Source organism: Heteronotia binoei, chromosome 15, assembly GCF_032191835.1.
Source record: "Heteronotia binoei isolate CCM8104 ecotype False Entrance Well chromosome 15, APGP_CSIRO_Hbin_v1, whole genome shotgun sequence".
Classification (NCBI taxonomy): Eukaryota; Metazoa; Chordata; class Lepidosauria; order Squamata; family Gekkonidae; genus Heteronotia; species Heteronotia binoei.
Window position 1 is genome coordinate 16329611 of NC_083237.1, and position 22875 is coordinate 16352485.

Here is a 22875-nt window from a genome sequence, read left to right on the forward strand (position 1 = left end):
ATGTCGCGGGGTCAGCCGTGCGACTTCAGGCTCCCATCTGAACTGGATTGCGCCAGGCGCTTCAGTTCAACTGGCCCACTGAGACCCCCGGTTCTACAGCCCCACATGTTTTACAACAGCGGGGACCGGTCTGGTCACGGGCTAAAGCCGCCCGATCTTCCCCCTCTGGTGACTCGATCCCACCAACTAGCTAAAAGGTCACAATAAATCAAATGTTAGCTTGGCCTACACTATGTTCTAAATCCCTGCCTCATGTTTATGGGTTTGGGAAACTTCTCCCTCATTATCCACCCATGGAAAAAGTTTTAGTGATTGAAAACCCCACTGCCCCATCGCTCCCAGGTCACCCTGGACTTGAGGCATTTGCATAAACTTCTTCTGCACATGCCCCAACTTTTGGGCTGGGAAGCGAAGGACGATGGGAAATGTAGTCCCCACAGCCGGTTTAAAACTCTGAATGTCAGTATCTCTTAGCCCCTCACTTTGCTCCTAAGAAAAGTTCTATCTTTTACTATGTAAAGGGTGGGCTGGTTGGCCCAAAGGGGTGGGGTGAGGGAAGCCCAAATTGAGCGGAACAAACTCAGGGCATTCTTGCAAGTGTTGAATCACTTCTTCGTAGTCTAGATAGCAGTTCTCAAACACTGCAGTCCCACCAAGTGATCCATCACTACAAGGCCCAAAGTGACTCTGAGACAGAACCTGTTCTGACCCAGAGAGACTCCCAGCAGTCCAGTGTTTGAGCTCTGTGACTCTTCCGGCGCTCCGTGATCCTGAAGGAACACAGGGAACGGAGAGGGGAAGAAGTTGCAGACACTCAAAGCATCAGGAACCTGGTGCAGCCTCTGTTCTGACCCATTGGGACGCCCGAGCGTGCAGCCCTACCCACATAACTGTGGGAGGGACTCAGGCTGTGCATGAGCACCCGAACCGAGGAGCTTAGGGAGACCACCTCCCGCGGGCACCCTGCATCAGTCGACTATCTCCTAGATTAGAGGCCACCCAGGTGGAAAGCGATTTTGGGGGCCACGGTTACACCGGAACAGGAACCCTCCACGAGCCACTATTCCCACAGGCACAGACCAAACCCAGGTCCACTTATTTGAAAATATTTTACAATATCTTGCTCCCAACCTGCCTTGGGCTTAGTTCATCTGCATAGACGCACGTTGCGCATGCACTAACCCGAAGCGCAAGGCTAGGGACGTCTGGGACTTGGAGTTCCAACGCCACATGTTGGCAATGTACTGTTGATTTTAAGTTTTATCTATCTTTTACCAGAGATGTTGGGCCGCCGAGGCGACCCTGAGGGTTAAAAGAGGGCAGGCAGTGACACTTGCTCTCCGGAGCGCGGAGCTCCAGCTAAAAGTTCCGCCCACCTAAGGGTCTCAGGGGGCCAGAACAGACTCTGCACCAGGTGCCATACTTGCAGGGGCACCCTGAGTTTGTAAAGGCGCACGCGAGCCCAGGCGGAATGCTTGAACCCGGCCCCCACCGGGAGAGCCAAACGCACAAAGGCATCCCCAAGTCACAGTGACTCTGGTATCCCCTAAAAGGAAGATGCACCCCATAATAGGAAAGCCGCTTTAGGGTGACTATAAGCCTTTCTGGGGTGTTTTTGAAAAGGGGTGCCCCACAATGGTCCAAGAGACCCATTTCAGAGCAAGAGGATATTTGCATATGTGCCTCCCACTTGGTCTGCGTAATGAACCGTATGTCATCCTTGCCTGGCGCCTCTGTAAACCGCCCTGTCTGCCGATAGACGGCGGTGCGATGCGGAAGAAGTGACGTGGCAGTATATCAGTTGCCATCTCCCGGGCGGGAGGGGTAACACAAAATGGGGTCTCGATTGGGTGTACCCATGTGTGTATGTTTAAGGATCTGTTTTTATACAAAGAAAGGGTGCCCGCCCTTGGGTGGGCAGGCTTTTGAAAAAAAATTGAAGCAGGCTTTTGGAAAAATTGCAAGGCCGAACCAAGGAGTAGGGAGTTGGAGGGTGTGAGAACCAAGTTATCCCTTTTTGCAGGGGCTCTTTCTCGGTTTCCCAAGGATCATCTCCAGGTTGGGAGTTGCCGAGGCACAGGCCTCTCCTTATGGTGTAGGTTCGGAGAAGCCTACCCAATGGAGTAACTGGCCCAACTCGACACACTCCTCTCCATGATTTCCACTGTGCGGCCAGGTTAGTGTGGGAAATGAAAAATCTCCCAAGCTGCTTTGCAAGGGATCATTTGCATCTCCCACACCCACCGACGGGTTGTTGGCATCATGATATGGGCAAGACCTCACAGGAAGTGGGAACTGCCATGCAACCTAGATCCCACCCCTGCCGGTCAGAGCCTTGATTGACGGGCAGGGAACCTTAGGCCAAATGCCAACTTGGACTAAAGCTTTCTTGTGTGTATGTTTTCTTATTTATGTATTTTTATCTATCTTTTACCAAGTAAAGGGGGAGTCCCCCCCTCCCAGTCAGGGAGGGACTCCAATAGGCCCTAAAAGAGAGCCACGCTTATAGCTGGCTCTCCGGAGCCCACACGGGCTCCCGATTAAAAAAGGGAAAGCGGCCCGTGGATCGACTTCCCCGAACCTACAGCATAAGAGAGGCCTTTCCGCGGCCGTGCTCCCCGGTTCGGAGTGCTGATCCATGGGCCCGCACTTCCAGACGCATGCTTTCCCCCTCCGCAAAGCCGGGAAGGCATGAGGAGCGACACGCTTTAAGGTTGAAGGAAGCAATCTAGAGCCAAACTATAGAAGACAGTAAAATTATTAGGAAGTCTGGTGTTGTAGAAATGCTTCGACAGAATTTGCTAAATGTTGTCTAAAACATGTATGAACATAAGCAAAGTGTGTGAAGATTTCTCCCAGAATCCTTTTTCCTCTTCATTTGCATGAGTGCATGGGAGACCCCTCCAGATAGGGTTCCCCCAGGTCATGTGAACGGACCCCCGACGAGGTCCGAGCAACGTCGGATATTTCCGTTTGGAGCATGCTCCGATAGAAACTTGGCTTCACTGTGGGCAGCCTGGATTCAAGGGGGGGGGGGGGGTGGGATAAGCGACGCAGACTGCTCGGCGCCGCCAACCTCCTCCCCTCCAGGAAAAGACTACAGACAAGCCGAATGAGAAGGGGAGCCTCTTCTGTCCCCAGCGCGGAAGGTTATCGAGGGGGGGAGAAGAAGAAGCCTGAAGACCAAAGGTCAGAAAAGAGCTAGATGAATTATGTATTAGCATAGTGTTAGGATTTTATAAGTATGAAATGTAACACGGAGATCTCGAATGATTTGCCTTGTGAATCCGTTGATAATATGTAATGTTTATTTCCTATCCAATCAACTATTGCAGCCTAGCCGGCCTAGACTGCGCGTATGATTTTGCTTTTAAGTAATCTTTGATTCAAATACTTTGTATTATGTGATTTTACCATGTGTTTTTTATGGATTTTATAATGCTACATGAAATGCTGAGTATGCACAATGTATCCCAACAGGCCTCCCTGTAAGCATGAACGCCAAGGAAGGATCTGATGGCCCATTGGCATTTTTAAAATTGTGTTTTGAGTAGTCTTAAGATAGTGGCTCCAACCTTTTTGCAGGTAGCCGGTATTCCCTAGTTGACACCTCACGCTTCAAGGGCTCACCGCCCGCATACCGAAGCCCCCGTTTTTCTTTTGCTATTTTTTTTATGTACACGAGACTTTGCCACTAGACGGTGACGTCAGTCTCGAGGGGGGGAACTGTGAGAAAATGACCCCTCTGTCACACACATACGGTTGCCAGGGCGCCTGGAGAAGTGAGCTTGCATCCGCCTGGCCAGTGAATGCGAGTAAAGCTATCCAGGGACTACGTAGGACTCATGTGTACCATCTACTCATTATACAAGTGCTTGAGACAGGCACAGAGTGTCTGCAGACGCACACAACGTTTCCCCGCTACCGCGTGGAGTCCGCCATGGCGAGGAGGAGGCTACGCCGCCACGGAGCTGTCCAGGCGAACGGTGTTGAAGCGCTAAGCATGGAAACCACTGTGTTTCGCTAACACCACATGTAGCCATCTTCCTGCCTGGTGGGGCTTCATTCCTTCTTAGTGGGAACCTCACGTACACACCTTGAGTCATTCCTAGCCCGCAAGCAACCTATCTAGTTTATGAATGGATTAATGGTTCAACAGTTGATCCTGATTACTAAGTAATATCCTGAACAAACAGGCTTCACCCAAGAGATGATGGGAAAGAGGAAGGATCTCTCCTGATACATCCAAGCCCTTTTGTCTACACCGGAATACCTAGGTTCATATCTGATTCTCTATTGTCCCTTTCCCAGTTAATCCCATCTCTCCCCAATCACCCAACCATTCCCATACTGATATCATTGGAGCCGCCCCAGGCCCTGTCGCAACTTGGAAGTTTCCAGGATGCCCAGGATGAAGGTGATGTTCATTGGTCGAAGCATACACCCAATCAGGTGTCGCCATGGACTCGCCATTGGTCTAGCCGATGTCCAGCCTTCTTGGTCATCAGCAGACCCTCCCATTAACACTCCCAGTTACCTCCCATCCCCTCAGGACTGAGGTGATACTATATAACCTGTGGACTAGCTACCCACAGGTGTGCTCTCTATTCAGCAACCCCCTTAACCCGCTGTATAGATCCATCCCCGATTCCTGATCAGTTTCGGGTCCATTCCCCCATTCCCTCATTCGTCGCCATCTGAGCCTTCCTTGGAGTCTGCGAGAGGTAGTATTACCCTGTATGTCCATCCTTTTATGTTCCCCTATCGATCTCTCTATATTTCTTAGACCTGTGTGAATGTGTGATTGATTTTGTACCTTGTGTGAAAGAACTATTGTTTCAAATAAACTACAATTGATTTTAGTAAATTAGAGTCCTTTATTGAGCATTGACTATCTGAATGGTTGAGCCTGGTATACACAGATAACAAAGATTCCTATTGGGCCAGCTGTCTCTCAATCTAATTCCCCAATCTCATTTTGAGAGCAGTTTCCCTAACAGCTAGAGATTCTTCCATTCTGGCTACGCTTGCACTGCAACTCTGAACCGGGGAGCTATATCTCTCAAATGGTCTCTGAATTTAATTTGTCAAATTGGTCGGCACATATTGAGAGAGAAATCAAAGCAATGGGTTTATCCCTAGAACTATTGTCCTTGCTGTCCTTCACCGCCGCAGTCCAACAAATTAAAAAAAAGGTTGGTAGATATTGAGCGCCACGACCTATACAGTCTGGCTAAGAAAACTTGTTCCCCACTGAGTTTTGAGATCTCTCTTAGTACTGGGAAAATGGCCTCATATCTATCCATCTTGCAGATGCCACAGCAGCGTAGAGCTTTTTCCCTTGCCAGATGCAACGCCATGCCCTCTGCCATTCTTTATGGCAGATTCAACAAGACAGCCTACTAAGTCAGATACTGTCTCTGTAAGCAGAAATGTGTGGAGTCAGTTTGCATACAGATCTTCATCACAAGTATTTATATCCTCTTTTAGTCAGCATGGTTGATTGTTCTGATGCACTTAAGGTCTATCGTCTTTTGAACGATACTTCATCTAGTGTCACTGAGAAAGTGGCTAAGTTTCTTTATTCTGTTTTAAAGGCACGCCAGAGGATCTCATAGAAATAGTTTATGTTTATGCTTTGCCTGATGCATATGTATGCAATCGGTACATTTTATCTTTTTTTTTTAACCAATTTGCTCTGATGTATATATCTATGTATTTTATGCCAATAAAGGCTAACTTGACTTGACTTGCCTCATTTAGGACCACCCAAAATGATTTCCCACTTGATATGCTTCAGATACTGTAGAATTTTCTGGTAGAATTTTGTGAGGGAAACTGTTTTCCTCCCTCCTAAGGAGGAGATATCTCATTTTTCTTGAATAACCCTATTTGTATTTTCACTTCTCCTTGTAAGCAATAAGAAATTATTAGAGGGCCTGTGCATTCATTTTGAAATAATGTTCCCTTGCATTTTGCCCCTTGGTTATTCCTCCAAAGTTAGTTGCACTGCTTCTTTCTTCTCTTTACCTGTTCCTCTCCAGTGAGCAACCCAGGTTCCACAGTTGCTTCCTTCATCATGGTGTCAGTAGAAGTCTGTGGGGTTACTGTTGTATGATGCTCAGCAATTTTGTAAGCCTCTTTTTGTGAGGTAGATGTAAACAAATATATGTGAAAACTATGGATGGACTTTTTGGGTGAATCTATGTTAAGGTGTTTTGTCTCTACTGAATTCACATCACATTTTCAACTGAAAATAAAATACGCATGGGAATCTTAAAGTTTCCTTTTCCTAGATCAACCAACATGGTGGTCTACCTCCACCCTTTTGAGAAATGTATTTCCTAATTATTGTGTTGAGAGATGCTCTTTTTCTTACATATTGTTTTCCTGCTCTATTGCTGAGTTTTCATTTTACACATTTCCACTGTTGATACTCCCAATACGTTTATTTCTTTTATGACATTTATACATTATGGTCCTATAATAAGCCATTTGGGATCAAATAATATTAACACAGAATGAATGTAAAAGGAGAGAATCAGTTGTAAGGTTACAAAGATAAAGTCTGGCAGTTTTGAGTCACACAAGGATATCATGGATTGATATGACTGAACACACCAAAATGTTTGTCTGCGGAATGTGTCCTCTAGGTTACAATGGCAACAAGAAGACATTTTACTCAGTTCTTTGCTAAAGATATATATATCCCAGATAAGTAAGGGACAGCAGCATATTGCCCCTATGGAAAAAGGGCCTCTCCTAAAAAGTTCACCCCGATATTGTTGCAATCACCAATTGCTGCAATCACACTGGAAGAATAAGGATGGCACTTGTATCTTCTTATGGCAGTAATTTGATATCATATACTATAGCACTTGTTTATTCAGCATTGTATTGTGAGGTCTATTTGCCTTAAAAAAGGAAACAAGAGCTGTGAAAAGGGATCCAAGTTTCTGCTTTCCAAGCCAATAACAGAACCACGAATGAGTATATGTTCTGCTAAGTGGACAAATAGTATATGTAGTCTAAGTAGGGTTGCCAGCTCTGGGTTGAGAGATTCCTGGAGATTTTGGGAGTGGGGGGCTGGAACCTTGGAAGGATGGAATTTGGTGAAAGGATGGACCTCAGCAGGGTATACTGCCACGGACTCCATGTTTGAGAGCTGCCTTTCTCTCCAGGGAAACGGATTTCTATAGTGTGGGAATGAATTTTAATGTTGGGAGATCTCCAACTAGATTTCAAAGAAGCCCCAGGTTAAAACTAGTCAGGCTGAGAACTTCCCAGTGGACACAGTTACCCAGTATAAGCATATATATGACCTGAACCTCAGCTCAGTTTGTTCCAACTTCATAGTCCATTCACCTGTTTTTGTATTCTCTCTTCCTGGCCAGCCATCTTGCAAGACTCTAACTCATTACGTTACTTCACTGAACTTGAACAAGCTGGCGCTGTCTTCCAAATCAGGGCATCACAAATTGGAATATAATTGGATGGTACTTCATGATAACTCAAGTGCCATTTGGATCTGGAAGAATTTCCATTTTGAAAAACAGGTAGGGATCCCATTTGCTCAAAACAGGTAGAGCTCCCATTTGGGCAAATTTTAACCCTTTCTTCCTGGTGGCTCAACTGATCAATGGATGGAAACTGAGGCCAAAGTGGAGCACTGGTGCTGAGGAGAAAAAATGAAAATAGAGTTTCTGGTGATTAGTAGAGCTACACTTGTCACTTCCAGGTAGCTACAGGAATCAATGTCTATTGTCAGCATTGCTAGAGCTATCCTTGTCACTTTCAGCTATCTCTAGGAATCAATGGAAACTTGTAAACCCAAGGCCGGATCTGGGGGGGGGGGGGGAGGAGAAGGGGGTGCTTGCCCCGGGCACTGACAGTGGGTGGGGGTGCCAAATTGGGCATGGAGTCCATTGCATTCTATGGGACCATAAGATAGAATGGTCCATAAGGGGGCACCATTTTTTTTTAATTTTGCCCCCCTCAAAAAGCATGTTGATTCAGTCCTGTGTAATCCAGCCACCCTTGTCACTTCCAGGTGGCTCAAGGAATCATCAGGGACCCTATGGTGAGAATTTTTTGTTACACAATCAAGGCCTTATTTTTCATTCCCTCTCCCCATGGATTCAGTTATTACCACTAAGGAAGCCCAGAATACAAAACTGCTAAGATGTAGTCAGTAGTCAACATGTTGTCTTCTTCAAAGGTGCAGAAAATCTGTTCATCTGAGTAGGTAAATTACTTTCCCTATAATCAGCAAATTCATCATAATTTTCTCTCCATCCCTTGGGAGTCCAGTGACCACTAGGAAAGGGGGGAAAACACACAAAGATGATATTACTATTATTGTTCCTGGAAAGAGAGACAGAGAGGGGCTGTCTGTTCACTGATATTTTACACTGTGCCATTCTGGCTTTGAATCAGGCTAGTGAGTGTGCCTTCCATCTCATGACTGCTACTAAGGTTTGACTATCGGCATGAGAACAGACGAATTGGTGTCTATGAGAAAGATTTTCATGGAAGATGGTGCTATTTGTTGCTTCTGTGTTAGTGTTGCTGGTGCAAGTGGTGTGCAAATCTCAGCCTGTTCAATGCTCAACAAGATAGCCACTTCCTCTTGTTCACAAGTATTACCAATCAGAAGACCTTCTCATTGCTGGCATTGTTTCTCAAGCATTTCAGTTATCAGATACTGTCAAATTTGAAGTACGTCCCTCTCCCAGTTTCTCTGATGAAGTCATGTAAGAAGGATTTTTTCCCCTCGCGTAGTATTGTTTTGATGTATTCAGGGCTTTTTTGGTAGAAAAAGCCCAGCAGGAATTCATTTGCATATTAGGCCACACCCCCTGACATCATCACTGTTTCACAAGTGGCTTTTTTGTAGAAAAAGCCCAGCAAGTACTAATTTGCATATCAAGCCACACCCCCTGACACCAAGCCAGCCAGAACTGTGTTCCTGTGCATTCCTGCTCAAAAAAAGCCCTGGTTGTATTACTTTATTGAAATGAAAGCCTCAAGGTATGGTTTTATATTCATGGTCCCCCCCCCCCCCCCAATGAATCTTTCTTTTATATTGCATGGATTTCATTAGAAAACAAACAGCATCTCCTGAGTATTGATCCTTACATGAAACACAACAACCACTAACTTTTTGTAGAATTGGGAGGTAAATCAGAAAATGTTGCTGTTGGTTTAAAGGCAAAACGCCCTCCCCAAATCAAGAAGCCTTCCAAGGTAGAACACAATTTCACTTGATGAGGGTCCATGGTTACTTTAACAGAACTGAGATCACAATCAGACATTTAGACCTCGAGTAGACCCCATGGTTCAGTGCTAGAACATTGTCTGGCATGTGAAAGGTCCCAGGTTTCATACCCAGTATCTCCAGTTAATGGATTTGACAGCAGGTAATGCCAAAGACCTCTGCCTGAGACCCTGGAGAGCCACTTCCAATCTAAGAAGGCAAGACTAATTCTGATGGACCTAAGGTCTGATTCAGCATAGTGCAGCTTCCTCTGTACTTCTGTATCAAATGTAAGCTTCCTAATTTGTATAGAAGCAGTCACTCAATTTTGATACCCCCATGGACATTTTTGTAGGATATAGCACACAAGAGCAATTGCAGCCCTGTGATAAACATTTGAAACTATTTATACATTTATTAGCTATGGGTACATTTGCTGATAGGTTTCAAAACCATCTCATGGCTCCAACTGCTATTTTCCAGAAAGGGTCCTTAGTAAGCTCGAGAGTTATGGGGTAAAAGGACAAGTCCTCTTGCGGATCAAAAACTGGCTAATTAATAGGAAACAGAGAGTGAGTATAAATGAGCAATTTTCGGAGTGGAGGGTGGAAAGCAGTGAGGTACTGCAGGGCTCAGTACTGGGTCTGATGCTTTTTAACTTGTTCATTAATGATTTGGAGTAAGCAGTAAAGTAGCTAAGTTTGTGGATGACACTGAATTGTTCAGAGTGGTGGGAACTTTACCCCATGACTCTCAAGCTTATTAAGGAGCCTTTGATGAGGAACTTTATCAAAAGCTTTCTGAAAAATAGCAGTTGCAGCCATGAAATGGTTTCGAAACCTATCAGATTAACACATGGAATGCACTGCCACAGGAGGTGGTGACAGCAGCCAGCATAGACAGCTTCAAGAGGTGTTTGAATAAACATATGGAGCAGAGGTTCATCTGTGGCTATTAGCCAAAGTGTATTTTTGGAACTCTTTCTGGGGCAGTGATGCTCTGTATTCTTGGTGCTTGAGGGGGCCACAGTGAGAGGGCTTCCTGGTCCCACTGATGGATCTCCTGATGGCACCTGGTTTTCTGGCCACTGTGTGATACAGAATGTTGGATTGGATGGGCCATTGGCTTGATCCAGCATGGCTTCTACTATGTTCTTATGTTCCTATGTTCTTATTTTGAGAATTCAGACATTCCAGCTGTGGGGGCTTACAGGCCTCAGGGCTATAGAATGAGTTTGTTTAATAGGTAAAACAATATTTTGCTAAATTGCATTCAGTGTCAACTTCTGAAGAGACCTTTCTGTGATACAGCATCTCACTCTCATTGCAGAGTAATGACTCAGCTTTACCAGAACATCCTGGCTTTGGTGTTTGCTGTAAAGGAGGTCAATGAAAATCCCCAACTCTTACCAAACATCACTTTGGGTATTCACATCTATAATAACTATTTTAGCGCAAGCTTGACCTATCACGCTGCAATGGAACTTCTCTCAACTAAGGCAAGATTCACACCTAACTACAGGTGTGACCACCAGAACAACTTAGTAGCAGTTGTGGGGGGACCAAACTCTAATTTCTGTTTCTACATGGCAAATGTTCTGAACATTTACAAGATTCCACAGGTAGAATAAACTCATGGGTAATGGAAACATAACAATATCATTTCCCTTGTTTTTAGAAAAGGTTTCAGGGTCTGAATTCATAAAGAGGCATATTTAGAATAGCAGAGATGTATCCTGCATGCTGACCAAGCAATATGATAGCAATAAATTTATTTTGAACCAAGAGACAAAACAATTAATGAGTATGTGTTTAACTATGCAAACAGTTATCCATACAATGATGGGAAAATGTCCACCCTCTATTGTGGCATGATATTGTGAAGAGTGACTCAAAATTACTGGAAGCATTTCTTGGTTTTTAGAGTGCAAAATTGTGTTTGCATGTTTTAGTACTACACCACAAAGGACAACGTAGCTTTAACGTGTTGTTTATTATTTGTGCAGTGAATTTTTCATATGGCATAGCTTTCTAAAATTCCATCATGTCCATGCTACCACTGTCCTTCTTCCTATTAAAGTTGGAGGTGGATCAAGTGTGTAGTACTTTATTCACGGTCATCCGACCAGCTTAATACAAACAAAAACAAAATCATAAAAACAAACCCATCACCTCTTACACAAAATTCCTGACGCCAACTATTGCACATATTGTTAAAACTCATAACCAAGATTTACACTCTCAATTTCCCTCCTTTCCAACTGAGCAGCATAACAGAAATGGGCAATCTTAGATGAAACATCAGAATGAGCGTCAGACAGGAGGAAGGCAATCTGCTCATCCTCCGGCCTGCCCGCCAAGGACCCGAGAATTGGAGAGATTAATCTTGCCCTCAAGTCATTATAATTAGGGCACCGCAAAACGATGTGGAGAGTTGTTTCGACCTCATTGCAATTACAGGGGCACAATCTTTCCAGATATGGGTACCCAGCGTAACGTCCCAAAAACACCGAAGAGAAAAGTGCGTTGAGTCGTGCTTTTGAGAAAGCTATCCGATATTTTGGGATAGTGATGTTGAAAAGATACCTGGCTGGGGACAATACTTCGGCTTGCTTCCCTAAGAAAATGTGCGCAGAAAGACTAGCTCTAGCAGATCTCAGTTCCAGCTCAACCAACCTCAGGTGCAAAAGTTCTTTTGCATCCCTCAGTTCCATCATTGCTAGGGACTCAGGGGAGAGATCACAGAGTCTAAAATGGTCTAGACACCTTTTCTCCCAAGTTCCCACAAAAGAGTCGAAAAAAATCAGATGGGGAAGGCCACCTGGCTTTGAGAGAACCCTCAAAAAGTAACAAAGGGTGTTTAACCACATAGACGTCTCGATGCTTGGGACGCCAGATTCCAACCTGATGGCAGTGTTTGGCACACAACTGGGAACAGACAGAAGCTTGCGCAAGAGTTTAGTTTGTACTATCTCCAACGGCTTGGTGGTTGAATAAGGGGCAATTTCAGTGCCATAGAGCAACTGGACCCTGGTCTTTGCAGTATGCAGCCTTAGTGCTGCAGGCAAGAATTTGGCCCCTTTGGAGATGTAAAAACGGTAGATGGCATCAGCTGTTCTTTGCGCAGATTGTGCAACATAGTTCTTATGTGCCAAACGCTTTCCCTGATAATGAAAAATCACCCCCAGGTATTTAATAATTTTTACTTGCTCAATGGGTTTGCCATTTAGAAACCAGCAATGAGCCTTGAAACGTTTGGTGAAAACTAAAACCTTGGTTTTATCTAGATTAATTTCCAGCTTTTCCTGCAAACTGGTCTGGGTTAGATGGCGAAGGGCCCTTCACATACCAATCTGCGTCCTGGATAGTATAAGCACGTCGTCAGCATACGCTAGAACTGGAATATGCCGATCGGCGAGCTTGGGAGGATGTAAAGCCAAATCATTAAAGGAGGTTAGATGTGAATTTATGTAGAAATTGAAAAGCAAGGGGGCGAGCACACAACCCTGTCTGACACCCTTGTTCACTAAAATTGGTTGGGTTAGATGGCCTTGAGATGAGCATCTTATCCTGATGCCCGAGTTACTATAAAGGCTAACCATTAGCAACAACAGCCGTCTGTCAATAGACGAAGCTGCAAGCTTGTCCCATAACCTGGATCTGGGTATCAGATCAAAGGCGGCCTTAAAGTCGACAAAGGCTGCAAAGAGTCTGGAGCCCTTTGTGGCCAAATATTTATCAACCAGAAATTGCAGCACCAAAGTCTGATCAAGGTGGGATCTTCCAGGGCAGAAGGCAGCCTGAACATCGGCAATAATGCCTTGAGAATCCATCCAGGCCGTAAGTTTGTCCCTCAGATGTAAGGCATACAGTTTGCTAATAGCACTTAGCAAACTAATTGGCCTATAGTTCGAGGGGAGTTCATGACCCCCTCTTTTGTAAATGGGCACAATAATCACCCAGCCCCAATCGGCTGGCATGTTTGCTGTCTCATCTATATATGAGAAAAGGGAAGCCAACGTTGGAGCCCACCAATCCCGCTGCTCTTTAAGTAGGTCAGACCTAATGTAATCCCCCCCAGGGGCTTTCCCGCTTTTCACCCTCCCTAAAAGGGAGTTCACCTCCTCGCAGGTGACAGGATCCCAGGACGGAATGTCCTCTGTTAGCAACTTCGCTCGTAGGGTGGGGCAAGAGGGCTCTTCAGAGGCATATATCCTCTGAAAGTGTTCCACCCACTCTGCAGCAGTAATATGATTTGAAGCTTCTGAGGGGAAAACTTTCAATAGTGGATTAATTGTATGCCAAAAAAGCGATGAATTGTTTGATTTAGCTGCATTAATCAGGGCCTCCCAGTTTTTCTTAATAAAAGTTTCTTTCTTATGTTGGGTAAGTTCCTGGAATTGTTTTTTTAGGACTTTTAACTGCATATAGTGAGCCGTCAATTGAGATTCCCTTGCCAGAATCAGGCCAGCTGTAACCTGCCTCTTTAAGGACCTGCATTCTGAATCGTACCACTCGTAAGATCGTCTTTTCAGAACTGTGTTATTATGCATATAATAGGAGAGAGTAAGTTTTAGGGCAGCAGTTATGTCATTGTAATGCGAGACAATGTTACCCTCCTTCTCCATTATCATTTTCCTGAGGCCCATCATCTGTTCACACCCCAAGAGACTCCTGATCTTAGCACTGACTCTGCTGGACCATTTTACACAGCCAGTCACAGGGCTTAAGTGGTCAGAAGGGTGATGGATCTCTCTAGACTTAAACATCAAGGCAATTGAGACTTTGAGTGACAGTGGGAGGTGGTCACTCTCAGATCTACTAATAACCCTAAAATCTAGCACTTCTGTAAGCATAGCTCTGGAGGTAGCAACATAGTCTAGTAAAGAGGGCTTGGTTCCCTTCCAGTAGGAGCAGACAGCAGGGTGATCCTCCGGCCAGGAGCCATTTAAGATTAACAAATCATACTTGATACAACATTTAGCCAACAAGAAGCCCTGCTGATTATACCTGTGGTCATTGGAAAGCTGCTTACACAGGGGGGGGGGGGAGGTGGATCAATACAGGCAAAATATGAAGACTCACTCAACCAATAACCTGCCCTTTCTTTACAACTTAGTTTGCTTTTAATGCACTTGTATATTTTTTAATAGCTGTGTGCCATGAAGTCACCACCATTTCATGGTGACCACATGACAATGGAGTTTCCAGGGGAAGAGATGAGCAAAGGAAGCTTGCCATTGCTTTCCTGTGTTTTCAAAAAAAGAGTGAAATGTGGGTAAAACAGTGCCTAGAAGCGGTCTTCCAGCAGTATTGTTCTCAAGTTGCAAATTCTCTTTGATAATGTGTCCACATTTTAGAGAGGGAGATCCCAGATTCAATTGAATTTGAACAGAACACTAGGTCTCATCTAAGAGTATTCCTAGATATTGCTGTAGAACTGAGACGATAGTGCTTTTTGGCCAGATACAAAACCTCCTATTGAGAATTATTCTAATGAGATGCCAGGTTTTCCTGTTTCCAGCAGAAACCAGTAGTGGCATGTATATCATTTGTTCCTGACATATTCATTAGTCCGAAGGATTACTAGATTATAAAATCATTCTCTGCAGTCTCCTTTATTTCCTTTAGCTTCTTTATAGCTCTGCTCCAGTGATGACCAACAAAAATGAAGCAGCTTTCCTCTACAAGATGTTCCCCAGTTGGGCCAGTCAGTACATGGGGATTATAGAGTTATTGCTTTATTTCAGATGGATATGGGTTGGGCTGATCTATGTGGATGATGAATATGGTCAGCAATTTGTACAGGAAGTGCTTCCTAACTTTTCTAAGCATGGAGTCTGCTTTGATTTCATAGTAAAGTTTCCAACAATGGATTTTTTTAGTTCTTTGTCAGAAATGATGGTGGGAAATGAAGAAACAGCAACACTTGTCATGGGAAGCACAGCCCAAGCAGTGGTAGTACATGGTGAAATTCAAACCATAATAGCTTTGCAACTCTTGGGGCGTTTTCGCACTCACCTTCAGCCGGCACGACCCCCCTCTTCACCGCGCAGGATCTGTGCGGATTTTGCACTAAATGCCACGGAGCAGCCAGAAGAGCCGGAAACTCCCGTCGCAAAAGCCGCGCAAACGGAAACTGCTTTTTGGCGGTTTACGTTTGAGCGGCTTTTGCGCCGGGAGCTTCCGGCTCTTCCGGCTGCTCCGCGGCATTTAGTGCGAAATCCGCGCAGATCCTGCGCGGTGAAGAGGGGGGTCGCGCCGGCTGAAGGTGAGTGCGAAAACGCCCTTGGTGAAGGCAGCAGAATTTAAAGAGATACCCAAGAGGACAAAAGCCAAAGTCTGGATCCTGCCAGCCCAGATGGATTTCACATCAATTGAAATTCAACGAAGTTGGGATTTAGACTTCATTCATGGTGCTTTAGCCTTTGCTGTTCACTCAAGGAAGGTGTTAGGATTTGTTAAGTTTCTTCAGGCAAGGGATCCTGCTTCTGAAAAAGAAGACGGCTTTATTTGGGATTTTTGGAAAGAGGCCTTTGGCTGTTCACTCTCTGGTACCACAGAAGCCATGAATAATGAAGATATCTGCACTGGGGAGGAGCAGCTTGAGAGTCTTCCTGGGTCTGTCTTTGAAATGACCATGAGCAGCCACAGCTACAGCATCTACACTGCTGTCTACGTGGTGGCACATGCATTGCATTCCATGTATTCATTTGTGCTCAAACACAGAACACTGGAAGGTGGAGGGAGAAAAAATATTCTGAATCAACAGCCATGGCAGGTAATGCTTGGAAGACACTTAAATACTGGGTAGCTCACCAAGACTGGAGATCAGACAGAAGTGGTGAACAAGAGACGCCAGACTGCAAAATGCACCCTTGACTCAACAAAAATCATTTTAGCAATTAACTAAGTCATGACCATTCAGTGCTCACATTTAAAGGGTGGATCTGTGACTCAGTGGGATAGTAAGGGCTTGGCATACAGAATGTTGCAGGTTTAATCCTAAGCATCTCCAGTTAAAGAATCTCACAGTAGGTGCTGAGATAGTCCTCTGCCTGAAACCCTGGAGATTTGCTGCCATCTGAGTAGACAGTATTGACCAGGGCCAAAGTTCTGATTCAGTATAAGGCAGCTTCATGTGGGTTCCATTATTAAGGGGATAATATTTTCACAGGGTTTAACTGCTATAATCAAGTACTAACATTCTTACATATGCATCTAGTTCCATGAATTTTTGAAAGGGTCTCATTAAATAACAGTGCTGGGGACCTGGTTGCCTTTGCTCAAAATGTGGAGATAGTGGCTGAACTTGATATCATCAACTGGGTCACATTTCCCAACAAGTCTTTTCTCAGAACCCAAGCTGGAAGGATGGACCCAAAAGCTCCAGAAGATACAGTGTTCACCATTCATGAAGATGGAATCATTTGGCCCCACATGTTTAACCAGGTGGGGTTTATATGCTTCTCAAAGCATATCATTTCTTGGAGTTTCTTGAAATTCCATTAGTGATTCCTAGTTCAAATTCTGGAACAGTTCTGCCTCTGCGGTCGGCCAATCTGATTAATCCCATCCAATCAATTTTTTCATTTTGAACTTATAATATTGCAAAATTTTGAACATATATTGCAGGAGTGGCCAACGGTAGCTCTCCAGATGTTTTTTGCCTACAACTCCCATCAGCCCCAGCCATTGGCCATGCTGGCTGGGGTTGATGGGAGCTGTAGGCAAAAAAAATCTGGAGAGCTACCGTTGGCCACCCCTGATATATTGCATTAACTCATTTGCTGTCTATTCTGCATCTTTGGTAATTTACTCAGGAGTCAGTCATACTAAAAACAGTTGGGCTTAATTCAACTAAATCGAACAGGGTTTATAGTCCATATGGTGCCCTGATCTTGGGTGACTCAGGCTAGCCCAATCGCATCAGATCTGGGAAACTAATCAAGGTCATCCCTGGTTAATCCATAGCTGGGGGACCACCAAAGAAGTCCAGGGTTGCTACACAGAGGCAGCGAATGGCAAACTACCCCAAACATCTATTATCTTGAAAACTCTCTAGGATCTGTATAATTTGGCTTTGACTTGATGGTACTTTCCGCCTTGTGGTGGCAGTCATGTTTTCTTGAGATCTCTATAGTATATGGAAATATGTATTCTAGAAATATGTATTCAAATACTTTGTTTCCCTCTAGTGGAAAACATTCAAATATCCCGTTACATATCAAGTGGTCTCCAAAAGAAATGTTGGTATGCCCCTCCAGGGTCAACTCTCTGGTCACATAGAATATTGACCAGTGCAGTGCAAATTCTTTGAATATATTTCCTGAATGTTAAAACAAACAAACAGAAAACCCTTCCTCTCTTTCATTTCTGGACAGGTTCAGCCCCTTTCTCTGTGCAATGACCAATGCCATTCAGGCTACGGTAAGAAAAAGAAGGGAAACCATTTTGTCGCTATGATTGCCTTCACTGTCCAGAAGGGAAAGTTTCAAAACTAGAGGGTAAGGAGTGAATACACTGAGTTTATAAAATATTCCTTTTTCTCCTCCTAACATCAGCTCCAATATGGATAAATTTAAGGCTGGATGTTTCCGATTGTGAAAGCTTTTAGTTTTTTTTAATTTCAGTTTATTTATTTATTTTTTAAAAAAGCTACAAGGTGTGATGTTTTGGAAGGGTGAAGGTGCGAGATAAATTTTTGTTTTTATTAAAGAAATCAGCTACATTAGCTATGAACTCTGATTTCCGTTTTGTTTCCAGTGGGGGGGGGCGGGGTTGCAGCTATATTATAGGATGTGATATCATCCTGTTATATCATAGTATGCTGAGATTCCCATGTAGCCCCTCTAAGTACTCCATAGTAATACAGAGTAATGTAGTACGCTATACAACGGGCTTATATGTACCCTATATGCACGTTTCTTTTTCAGATTCCAATGACTGTTTTCAGTGCATGGAAGGTCAATATCCAAATATCAATCAGGACTCATGCCTGCAAAAATATATAAGCTTCATGTCTCATGAAGAACCTTTGGGGATCAGTTTGGCCAGTTCTGCATTTTTCTTCTCTTTTATGGCAGCTTTGGTGCTCAGTATCTTCCTTAAGAACAAGGATACTCCCATAGTCAGAGCCAACACCCGGAATCTCTCCTACATTCTCCTCATCTCCCTCCTGCTCTCCTTCCTTTGTGCCTTGCTTTTCATCGGCAGACCTGAGAAGCTCTCGTGTCTCCTTCAACAAACTACTTTTGGCATCATCTTCTCAGTGGCTGTTTCTTGTGTGCTGGCCAAGACTGTCATTGTGGTTCTAGCTTTCATAGCCACCAAGCCAGGGTTCAGGATGAGAAACTGGGTGGGGAAACGACTGGCCAACTCGATTGTTCTTTCTTGCTCTTTGATTCAAACCATTATTTGTACAGTTTGGTTAATAACTTCTCCTCCTTTCCCAGAATTTGATATGCACTCAATGACAGAAGAAATAATTCTGAAATGTAATGAAGGATCAGTCACCATGTTTTACTGTATCTTGGGCTACATGGGCTTCCTGGCCACTGTCAGTTTCATGGTAGCTTTCTTAGTAGGCTTCCCAACCCTCCCGCCCTGGCGGGGGACCCCAGTTTTTCCAGCCTCTTCCCCCGCTCCCCCCAAAAACAGAAGCGGGGGGAGGCTGCGCTGCTGCTGCCTCTTCTCCGTAGCTTCTCCTCCGAGATGAGCTCAGCCTGAGCCCATCTCGGAGGAGCAGCTACGGAGAAGCGTGGCGAGCCCCGAATCTGGGTCCTTCTAGGACCCTGAGCAGCAACGCTGGAGGAGCAGGAGCAGGCCGGACTTGTGCACTGCCCCTCCACTCCCTGCGGTGGCAAAGGCGGCCTGTGTGGGCCTGCTTCACTTCTCCGCCTGGCCTGCTTCGCTTCTCCGCCCGGCCCCTCTGCTGGGCCTATGGCTGCGCGGGTGGCAAGGGGCATGCTGGGCCGGCCTCGGAGGAGAAGGAGGCGGTGGCGCTGAACTGAGCATGGCTGTGGCGGAGGCGCGCTGAACTGGGCATGGCTGCGGCAGAGGCGCGCTGGCCTTCTGTGCCAAGGACTGGGTAAGGCTGGGGGTGATGCAGAAGGCTGGCGGAAGGCGGGAGGGGAGCTGCGCTGCACTGGTAGCCAGAGGGAGAGGCCCTCCTTGCCTTCCCTGCTGGCCGGTAGGGTTGCCAATCCCCAGGTGGGGGCAGGGGATCCCCCGGTTTGGAGGCCCTCCCCCCCTTCAGGGTCATCACAGCCTTGATCTTGGCTCTACCCCTAATGTCTCTTGGCTCCACCCCCAAAGTCTCCTGGCTCCACCCCCAAAGTCCCCAGATATTTCTTGAATTGGACTTGGCAACCCTATTTCTTAGGCAGGAAGTTACCTAATAGTTTTAATGAAGTGAAGTTCATCACCTTCAGCATGCTGGTCTTTTGCAGTGTTTGGCTGACCTTTGTCCCAACCTATTTGAGCAGGAAAGGAAAATACATGGTAGCTGTGGAGGTCTTCTCTATCTTAGCCTCTGGTGCTGGGTTGCTGGGTTGTATTTTTTGCCCTAAATGCTATATTATAGTTTTGAGGCTTGAATTAAACAACAAGGTTCAAATTATGAGAAGACGAAATAAAAGAATATAAAAGTCATTAATACTTAGTCTCACAGAAAGAAAATGACTTAACTTTGACTGGACTGTTGTTGTTCAGTCGCACAGTCGAGTCCGACTCTTTGCGACCCCATGGACAAAGTCACGCCAGGCCCTCCTGTCTTCCACCATCCTCCAAAGTCTGCTCAAATTTGTGTTTGTTACATCAGTAATGCTGTCCAGCCATCTCATCTTTCGCCATCCCTTTCTTTTTTTGCCTTCTGTCTTTCCCAGCATCAGGGTCTTCTCCAGTGAGTGCTCCCTTCTCATTTGGTGGCCAAAGTATTTGAGCTTCAGCTTCAGCATCTGACCTTCCAGGGAACAGTCGGGGTTGATTTCCCTTAGGACTGACTGATTTGATTTTCTAGCAGTCCAAGGGATTCTCAAGATTCTTCTCCAACACCACAGCTGAAAAGCATCTATTCTTCTGCGCTCCACCTTCCTTACGGTCCAGCTCTCACAACCATACATTACTACTGGGAATACCATTGCTTTGACTATATGGACTTTTGTTGGCAGAGTGATGTCTCTACTTTTTATTATACTGCCCAGGTTTGCCATAGCTGTCCTCTCAAGGAGCAAAAGTCTTAATTTCATGGACTAACTTACCCCTTTGCTTTCAGTGGAGTGAAATAATATCTATGTCAAGCTAAACTGGGGTGAGGACATAAATAACACAGAATGTCCTGAACACTGACAACCATAATTCCCAATGGAGAAAGGGCAACAGAAATACATAATTCCACCATCCTGAGATTCTGCTGTAGGTGAAAGCCTATTGCCCCCCCCCCCCCAGTTGGAATAATGAGACAGACACAGGAATGGATTAAAGGGCCACTTTATTAACTTAACGGCAAGGGCAGAACATGGGGACAGAACAAGCCAGGGGTCAAGCCAGACCACCTCCTTGACCTGAAAAATGGGTGAGCCCCCAAAGCCCCGGGTATGAGCCAACCAAACGGCTCAGACTCGGCCGGCCCAGCAACATGATCGCCGCTCACAAAAGCTCCACCATCCCCAAAGCCGTACAGCCTGGAATGTGGACGCTCTCCATGTGACAGGATCCCCCAGGTTTCCTGGAGCCAACCTTGGGCCGTACAGCTTAACGGTCCCTCAGGGAAGCCATCCACCAAATATGGTGCAGTGCTACGGGAGCTCACCAGTCCCCAAAAACATATTCCCAACAACAAACAGCCAGTGACCAACCTATATAATGACACTGCCAGTCCAATTGCCAGCACACAATACCACAGTGCAGGGTAGGCAAAAACGTCCCCCGACCAGCCAATTTGTCAGGGGGCGAAAAATTCCTAACCGGCCCCATAAAATAGGTGACCAGCCTCTCCCTGTACTGCATGATGGGTGGGTGGGTGGGCCGAGAGTTAATTCCATCTGCGCACTTGAGGGCAGGGCCGGCCTTTTAAGGCCATGCCTCGCCCCCACCCAAGGTAGGATGAGTCCACTGCCTCCGATCCATCCGGGGAGGCAATGGATGGCCCCCTGCCTTAGCGGTCGATCAACCGCTCGGCAGGGAAGGGGCCGAATTGCCCCCCCAGTCGGAATAATGAGACAGACACAGGAATGGATTAAAGGGCCACTTTATTAACTTAATGGCAAGGGCAGAACATGGTGACAGAACAAGCCAGGGGTCAAGCCAGACCACCTCATTGACCTGAAAAATGGGCGAGCCCCCAGAGCCCCGGGTATGAGCCAACCAAACGGCTCAGACCCAGCCAGCCCAGCAACATGATCACTGCTCACAAAAGCTCCACCATTCCCAAAGCCGTACAGCCTGGAATGTGGACACTCTCCATGTGACGGGACACCCCAGGCTCCCTGGAGCCAACCTTGGGCCATACAGCTTAACGGTCCCCCAGGGAGGCCATCCACCAAAAATAGTGCAGTGCTACGGGAGCTCACCAATCCCCTAAAACATATTCCCAACAACAAACAGCCACTAACAGTGCCAAGCCTCTGCTTAGGCCACTGTACCAAAACCAACCCCTAAAACCTGAACCAGCCCTTGCCGCAAGTCGGCCAAAAAGGCCTTGTTGCCCCTTACCGAAAGATGGACACCATCCTCCCTGTACAAGTCCAGAAGGCTAGACTGGATGAAAGGGTGAGGCACATAAATGCCTAGTCCCCTGCCTAGGGCTTTCCGCAAGGCCCTATTGGCCTTAATCCGAGCCCGCTCCAAACCCACTGGGTCCCAAGCTGCCCGCCAAACCTGGTGTGGCAACATGGCCGACCACAGTATATGGATGCCAGGCCAACTTTTGCCAATCAAGGCGATATCAGCTTGGGCCTGAATCAAAAGAGCCTTCCCCTTCATCAGGCCCAAGTTGTTTTCTCCAAGATGTATCACCAAAATCTGCAGAGGAGGGTCCCTAATGCCCCTGAACAGAAGAGGCAGGAGCCTGGACCACCTCATGCCATGGCGGCCCTGCCACTCAATTATGGCTCTGTCGCTCAGGCCCAGCTGTGAACCAACTGGAGTCCGTCGTGCCTGATGTGCCGCCCAAAACACAATACTGTGGCCGCATATAAGGATCCTTTTCCTTTCAATGCCAGCCACAGCACCTAGGAGAAAAAAGCCATTAAAACTGAATGACAAAACATAACAATAACACATTAACAGCTAAACAGGAAAAAAAGGGGGTGGGGCAGCTAACGTGGAGAGGTCCCGGCCTCATGGTCGTAATGGCTGAATGTAAGAACAATAGGCCCCGGACTTACAATGTCCCACCCTTCGAATGTCCTTGCCCCGTAACCAAGCACTGCAGCCATGGAAGCAGCTCCAATCCTAAAGGAATGGGTACCAAATTTTACCCCCCACACACCGAAATTTAGCCGGGCCAAAGCCCGGCACGTGACGGTCCAAAATCGAAACTTAGTCAAAGGTGACATATCCACATGGCGGAAAAGAGGACCATCCGATCCTCCGCGCAATTTCACGTAATGCTTAAGT

The 22875-nt window shown here is 46.0% G+C and overlaps 1 protein-coding gene across 1 annotated transcript; it reads left to right on the forward strand.

Annotated features, from left to right (window-relative positions):
* Positions 1–22392, forward strand: LOC132583177 (extracellular calcium-sensing receptor-like). The gene is given in 6 exon segments (XM_060254846.1): positions 1–168; positions 15554–16036; positions 17640–17688; positions 17691–17762; positions 18192–18838; positions 22243–22392. Coding segments are annotated over 6 exon segments (1569 nt in total).
* The last annotated feature ends 483 nt before the right edge of the window (positions 22393–22875 follow it).